At 30.4% G+C, this 7,954-nt stretch overlaps 1 protein-coding gene across 1 annotated transcript; it reads left to right on the top strand.

Moving 5' to 3' along the window:
* The first annotated feature begins 2,258 nt into the window (after positions 1–2,258).
* On the top strand, positions 2,259–3,715 carry LOC125842912 (EG45-like domain containing protein 2). Its single transcript, XM_049522191.1, has 3 exons — positions 2,259–2,331; positions 2,942–3,221; positions 3,582–3,715. Exons 1-3 carry the CDS (start codon positions 2,259–2,261, stop codon positions 3,586–3,588), a joined length of 360 nt encoding a protein of 119 aa, XP_049378148.1. The 3' UTR covers positions 3,589–3,715.
* The last annotated feature ends 4,239 nt before the right edge of the window (positions 3,716–7,954 follow it).

Genomic DNA, 7,954 nt, shown 5'->3' with positions numbered 1-7,954 from the left:
CTCAAACAAGTGAGGATACTTGTCCCACATGTCCCTCTAGATTTTTCAAGCAGCTACCTCAATCGAAAGATGCTTTCATTGAACCTTTACTGATTTGATCTCTTTTGTCCTCAACTTTCGGACATCCTGATAAAAAATTGCAATCAGCACCTCTTCATGCTTCAACTCCAAACAAGTTAGGTTAAAATGCTAACATGTAAGTCACTAGCCCTATGATGTCAAGAATCTCGAACGGATCAATGTAACAAAGGCTAAACTTGTCTTTCTTTCCATACATCATCGCCCCTTTTATTGGTGACACTTTCAATAAAACTTGTTCACTAGCTTAAAATGTCATATCTCTTACCTTAAAAGGTCTACATACTCATTTTGTCTGCTTTGGGTTGTCAACATCATCGTTTGGATTCTTCTTACCTTCTCTTTTGATTTCCTCACCAGATTAACATCCAAAAGTTTTACATATCCAATATCAAACCACCCTATGGGCAATAAACATCACCTCTCATAAAGTTCCTCAAATGGTGTCATATCTATGCTAAACTGATAACTATGTTGTTATAGGAGAACTCACACAAAGGCAAAAATTTGATCTCAATGACCTACAAAATCAATAACACATGCTCTCAACATGTCCTCTGAGGATGAAAGGTTGTGCTAAAAGTGAGTTGAGTGTCCATCGGTTCATGTGACTTACCTCAGAACTTAGAAGTAAACTGAGTATCACAGTCTGAAATGATAGAAATGATAGAAAGGAGCACCCCGTGAAACCTTACTATCTCCTTGACATAAATCTTAGCCAACTGTTGGTAGTTGTAATCCACTCTAAATGGAATAAAGTGGGGACAATTTGAATGTCAAGACTCAGTTACACGCCTGCCTCATGCATCACTAAGTCTACACTTGAAATACTCAGTCTTGATCCTAGTCAATCTTAATTATTTAGACTCCTGAGGTTATCTCCACACCTCCAGCCTATTGTTAACTTTCTCGTGAGCCTCTTTGATCAAAACAATGTTGGCTGCGCGAATAACATACACAATGACACCGCATTATGTCACATCAATTTATCCATCAGCAAGGCGAATAGAAATGGATTAAGATCCCTGGTGCAACCCTATCTCAACTGGAAAGTATTTTGAATCTCCTCTCACTATTCTCAGTTGGATCTCTGCTCCCTCGTACATGTCTTTTATCGTCCTAATGTAAGTCATTGATACCTTTGGACTCCAAACATTGCTGAAGGACTTTTCTCGGGGATTTATTGTAAGCCTTTTTCAAGATTAATAAACACCATATTCAAGTTTCGAACATGAAATCAAACTGGTTCTCGAAATGAACACCCTCACCCTCATGTGTCCACCAACATCTCTCAAACTTTCGTGGTGTGCAAATATTGTCATATGCAAATAAGTTTTCTCCGAGTTACTTCTCCTTTTTTTCTTTTTTAATTTACTAGTGTTTTATACTAGTATTTCACTTGGACCTTTTCAAAATGCATGATTATCTATATCCTTATCTTCCCCAAATACTCATGTATATGTAGTTTTCTTTGAACCACTTTACTAATTGTCTAGTTGATATAAGCCCATTTGGGACAAAACTTTTGAGAAATTAGAATTTAGAAGTGCTGGTTAATGACAGCATGCAGTCAATCAGATTAGATATGGATTTCATTACTTTCTTTAGTGCATTTTAAAATATTTTTTCTTAATTATGCTAGTAGATAACCGTGTACAATCAATATCGATCATCAAAGATTGTGCTTCACGTTTAGTATGAATTTTTAATTCAATATTTAGAAAGTAAGATCTCAAGCGTGGTCACTAACACTATGAAAGAGGATAATTAGATTCTCCACCATGCTAATTTGATAATACACATAACAACCTACATCAGATTTCCACCTAAAGTCGCAAACTGTACCAAAATTTTGATGATATTAATATATTTTATTGTAATATAAATGAAATTAATAAGTTTATTAACATGTTAAACTAAAGAGAATATATTGAGTCCATACATATTGGTTAAGGCCAAATTTTACCCAAAAAAAAGTCAAAATTTTAATTTAGTGCCTCATTTGTGGCGGTACTAGAATATGAAACAAAGAAAGTGACACATATAAAGTGTCCGTGTTGCTACAGTTAACACGTGTTGTTATAGAGTATCACTAATTGTAAATGAGACGACATCACTAAAACGCCTTCTTATTGACTCTCCTGTTGTACTCATCTAAAAGTATATTATTACTCCTAATTATGGAAGTAGTGTCTAGCGTGGAAAGCATTTCTACTACTCCTTTCTTATCAGCTGTTAGTTTGGAGTTTACAAGTTAATATATATATATATATATATATATATATATATATATATAAATAAAAAAGCTACTGAATTCGTTCGAATTTTATCCCCGCTTTGACTGAGTCACTACTCCAAAAGAGAGACCGAATGCTAACGTGATAGGTTTTACTTATAATTAAATACTTTAAAAAAAAAAAAAACAATATTCACTGAATCAGTTTAAAATATGTGAAGAGATCTACTACGTAATAGACTTTTGACAACTATAAATAGTTGGTGGTAATACCAAACAAGACACATTAAACACTTTCAATATACGTTGTCTTAGCACGTACGTACACACAACCAAATATATGAACATGGGTCGATTATTCATATGCTTTATCGTCCTAATAAGTTTATTTTACATTAGCTTAGTCTTGGGAGATATTGGCACAGCTACTTCTTATAATTCCCCTTATACACGTAAGTATTTTTTTAATTTCCTCTCTAACTTGTATTTGAAAATTTATATACGTTATAGAAACGTTTGATCATAACATTTCGAAATTCAATTTCAATTTTTTAAGAATTTGAAAAACAATAAAAAGATAATTCTCATTTCATCTTTGTTCTATATATATATTTGAATGGTATGCAGCTACCAAATGTGGCGGGAACAGGTCAGATCAGTTCCCTTCGGGGAATCTATTTGTGGCAGTGAGTGAAGGGCTCTGGGATAACGGGGCGGCGTGCGGGCGGCGTTACAGGCTGAGATGTTTGAGTGGAAACAATAGGCCATGCAAAGAAGGAACAATTGACGTGAGAGTTGTTGACTACTGCACCAAAAGGCCATGTCCTTCAACTATTGCTTTGTCAAGTGATGCTTTTGCTCAAATATCAATTTCTCATAATGCTAAGATCAACATCGAATATGTCCAGTAATTCATTTTCCTTTCATATCCTTTTTCCTTTCTTTTTTTCGTCTTCTTCGTTTTTAATATATATGACTCACTTTCATTTTTAGTCACTACCAAAAAAAAGATGCATTTTTATATTATGTGGTAATAATTTAACTTTAAAATGCCTATTTTATCCTTAATGAAATGATTTATAGTCACACAAGCATGTATCACTTAATTAAGATCACAAGTTTCAAATGTCTTTCTTTCTTTCTTAAACTATGTGTCAAGTCAAACCAACTCATATAAAATAAGACGGAAGAAGTAAATTTATAACATAACGTTTCTATTTCATCATCCTCTTTTTTTCTTATAGTATCTTGTATTTTTTCTTTTCAGGATTTGACAAGAAATTGAAGAAGTGAAGCTTAGGAATATGAAACACGTCATGATTAGAAGGAAATTCATCGCAATGTCTCAACTTTGATGTAATTTATAATTTAAATACATTTTTGAGCAAACATATATGAAGAGTTACTAGTTTTACTTCAGATGTTAATCACGTCTTTCATCTAGTCACAAAATAAACATACTAGAATTAATAATATCGGAAAAGGGTCATATTTGCCTTAATAATAATATTAATATTAGGGTGAGATATAATAATTAAATTAGAGAATATTCTATCCATGTAGATGTCACGTAGGAACCAAGTAAGATAATAAAAGGGTTGATGGAAACTTAATAACTTAAAGGGTAAATATGAACCCAAAATTGAATAATAAGGACAAATATAAACAGAAAGTACAACTAAGGATAAATATAATCCTTTTCAAAGTATAAGGGTAAATATGACCCTTTTCCATTAGTATATTAGAGGCAACAACGAATTAATGAAAAGACATACGTACTATACCTTAAGTAATGACTTCGATGTAACAAATGTGTTTCGTTCAAAAATTATCCAACCTCCGACAAGTTTGAAGAAATCACTTTTCACCACTAACATATAATCATATTTATGTGAGTCACATTCATAATTTATATAATTCGGTTCTTAATTGTATAAATTCAAAATTTGTATATTCTGATTCTATTTGTATACGATTTGTTAATACATTTGATTTGTATAAGTTATGAAAACTTCATAACTATGTAAATTCAGAATATGTATATAATTATCATGTTTGTATATGATTTGTTGATACATTGAATTTGTATAAGTTTTGAAAAATTCTTAAACGTATAAATACTGAATTTGTATAAATATTTACCATATTTGTATATTTGGCAAGCAAAATGTACAAACAGAAATATATGTAGCAAACGAAACTATAGTTATGAAGCTTAATTAGACAAATTGTATAAGGAGGCTTATTAAGTTTAATCTCTTTCTTATTTATGAAATGCCCTCAGTTATTAAAGGGGAAATTACATGGTGAAGCAAACATATTCTAGTTAATTAGTCAGTATAGCTATAGTTTTAATTAATTACCACTCGCGACCAACATTCAGTGATAATTACGTGGGCTGGGGTTTCAAGTTTGTATAATTCTCACGTTTGTATAATATACTTGTATAACTTTTGTGTAATGTAATTTTGTATAATATAATTTGTATAAATGTTTAAAGTTCATATGTTTGTGTTTGTATAAATTCGTTATTTCGAGTTTATACAAAAATAACTCAATTATACAAACGTACCCGCGAATTATACAAACTCACCAGCGAATTATACAACCCGCAAATTATACAAACAAGACAATTTAAATTGTAGTCACAGCCCGTAAATATACAAACTATAGTTATGGGGCATAATTAAGTTTTGGCTATTTGCGAAAATTCCTCTATATTAAAAGGATAAATTACTAGAATACGCACACTTAGTTAACATATTCCCTATATTTCCCGACTATTTCAAAAAAATAGAAAAATCCCTATTTCTCCCACAAAACAAAACCTCCGGATACATTATTCTTGAAGAAGTCCCAACCTACGCTTCCCACCCCTAAATTTACTCCTCTAATTTTTCCACAGATTTATTATTGTTCAAGAACACCCAACTAATGTTTCCCACTCCTAAATTTACTCCCCAGATTCATTTCAATTATCACATTCTTCCAATTTTGAATTTCAGATGATTTCTCTCTCCATTCAACCAATTTCAGAGTTTGTAATAGGTAGTCTCTTCCTCTTCAAATTTCTTCTTAGTTTTTTTCTTCGATTTTCTGATACTTTATGGATCCTCCTTCTTTTAGTATTGGGATTACCCAAATAGTTACATCCAACACTAATCGAATCTTTGATTATGAAGATCCCAACTGGACAGAAAATAGGTCTAAGAGGTTGCATTATCCTCTAACAATGGCTAAGCAAAGTTCAAAGAAGGAGAAAGCTAAAAAGGAGGTACATGCATCATCGGAAGCAAAAGTGGTAAAAACAGCAAAGAAAAGGGATAGAAAGGTTGCCCCAGCCATATCTCGACCTGCACTACCCACTGTATGTATTTTAATATTTTTTATCTTTATTTTTAATATTATGTATTCACATGTTCTTATTTGCTTTATAGTAGATACATTATTGTTAAAAAAAATTATTATGTATATTGGTTGAAATCTAATTTTCTAACACAAAAATCCTAATGTTTGGTACATATTGTTGATTTATAACGACTAATGTATCAAAATTTAAAATTCAAATAATGAGATAAAATGGTTGATATTTATGATTAATGTATCAATTAATCATTTTTACAAATAAAACCTCAATTTTTGGTCATTTTTTTGTTATGATAAGATTATGAAAGATTAAAGCTCAAATTAGAGGATTACATGTAAGTTGTAGAACAACATAATGTATCATCTTCAAAGTTTTTGTTACTATTAAGTATCAATTTGAGTGAAAGATAATGTGTAGTTAGAATTATGTATCAGATACAAGTTTATATTTTTATTTATTTCAAAATCATTCTCATTCAGGTTTGTATGTATCATCTGGATCCTTTTTTATTGATCATCATTTTTTTTGAATTGCAGAATATGAATTATGTAATTAAACAAATTCCAAAACACTCCCTTAAGTTTTGCCCTACTGACAATATAAATTTCATTCAAGACTTAGTGTTGTCAATAGGGGATGAAGGTATTCAATTATTCAAAGATACTATATTTGATCCATATCTGAATATTCTCAAATGCAACTACCAAGGTCAGATCCCAAATGTGATAGCCTGCCAGTATTGTATCACTCTTTCTTTAATTTTTGTATCTAATTCATTTTTATAATTAATCTTCTTATTTTTCGTAGTGAGTGCGGAATGTTCGTAACTGTATTTGCTGAATTCTTGAACGACGAAATCAACATCCCATATAATGGTTTCCGAGGTGAATATCTTCGCAAAAGATATGCAACACTGTTATGGAAGTATGGTCTCGACAAGGCTAAGGCGGGATATGTTAGCGATAATGACCCTCTAAGGTTGAAGTGTGACTTAACTCCAGCTGTAGAAAATGAACTTGTTAATGTAGACTAGTTTTCCATGTTTATTTATTTTTTAAGATACATTAATTAGTGTTTTGGAGTATTTATTACCCTTTTAACATAATACTTCTAAATTTGAAGAGTTCTTATGTTTAAAATTGTTTATTTTCGCTTTTAATTTTGTGTTCAATATGGTAGTACTTCAGAAAATTTTGTATCCGATAAGTATGGTACACATCACTACAAATTTACAAAACAATTATTATGTACATGATACATAATTGCATACAAAATAACAAACTTGTTTGTATCACAAATCTTCATACTATATATTTTATACTTGATACACGCCAGTTAATTTTGAAAAAATTAAATATCTTTTTACATATTGACTCTTACAACATTGGTACAAATCACAACACTTGATACTATATTCTTAAATGATATGAATTATTAAAAAGAAATTTATATATATTACACATAGTAATGTTGTATCATGATAAGAAAATCACAATTTTATTAAGTATCACAACACATGATACTATATTGTTAAACTTGATACAATCCCATAAAATTTCAATATATTTAGTAAATTTTACATGTTGTCTCCTATATCTTTGGGTACAAATCTCAGCACTTGTTACTAATTGACTATCTGATGCAAAAATTTCACAAATTTAAGCATCAAATACACAATTTATATATATATATATATATACAAAATTAATATATTAAATATCACAAAACATACTATATTGTTAGACTTGATACAATTTGATATACTTTCAATATATTTAGTAAATTTTACATGCTGCCTCTTATACCTTTGGGTACAAATCTCAGCACTCGATACTAATTGACTATTCGATGTAAAAGTTTCACAAATTTAAGTATAGACACACAATATATATATACAAAATTAACTTTATCAGAGTTTAACAATAAAAAAAATATAGATAGAATTGATAAACGTGCTATTTCAATTTATTGGATCAGAAACTAGTAAGATAAAAGAACCTTGTAATGTATATGTTTGTAACCGTGGAAAGAAATGCTACACTTTGAGAATTATTACCCATGAAATATCAAAGTACTCCGAAAAAATAATCATCACGAATCTTTCAGGAAGAAAGTATAGGTTCTTCTATTGTGACTTTCTTGTCCACAACAATTCATGTTTGTGGTTAGCTTTTCATCTGAATTTTTCTTTCTTTTTTTCCTTGGTCTACCAGACAGTCTTTTATATCTTGGTGGCAAGAAAATTTCTTCCAAAACACTTTCCGAAATTGTCC

This window comes from Solanum stenotomum, chromosome 10 (genome assembly GCF_019186545.1).
Source record: "Solanum stenotomum isolate F172 chromosome 10, ASM1918654v1, whole genome shotgun sequence".
In the NCBI taxonomy this organism is placed as follows: domain Eukaryota; kingdom Viridiplantae; phylum Streptophyta; class Magnoliopsida; order Solanales; family Solanaceae; genus Solanum; species Solanum stenotomum.
Note: the sequence above shows the minus strand (reverse complement) of the source record. Positions and strands in the feature narration are given on the sequence as shown.

Excerpts from the sequence above, each read along its gene's own strand:
- LOC125842912 (XM_049522191.1), top strand. The coding sequence starts at position 2,259 with ATGGAAGTAGTGTCTAGCGTGGAAAGCATTTCTACTACTCCTTTCTTA. Across the intron at positions 2,332-2,941 it reads TGTTAGTTTGGAGTTTACAA|CTACCAAATGTGGCGGGAAC; the intron begins GTTAATATATAT and ends AATGGTATGCAG.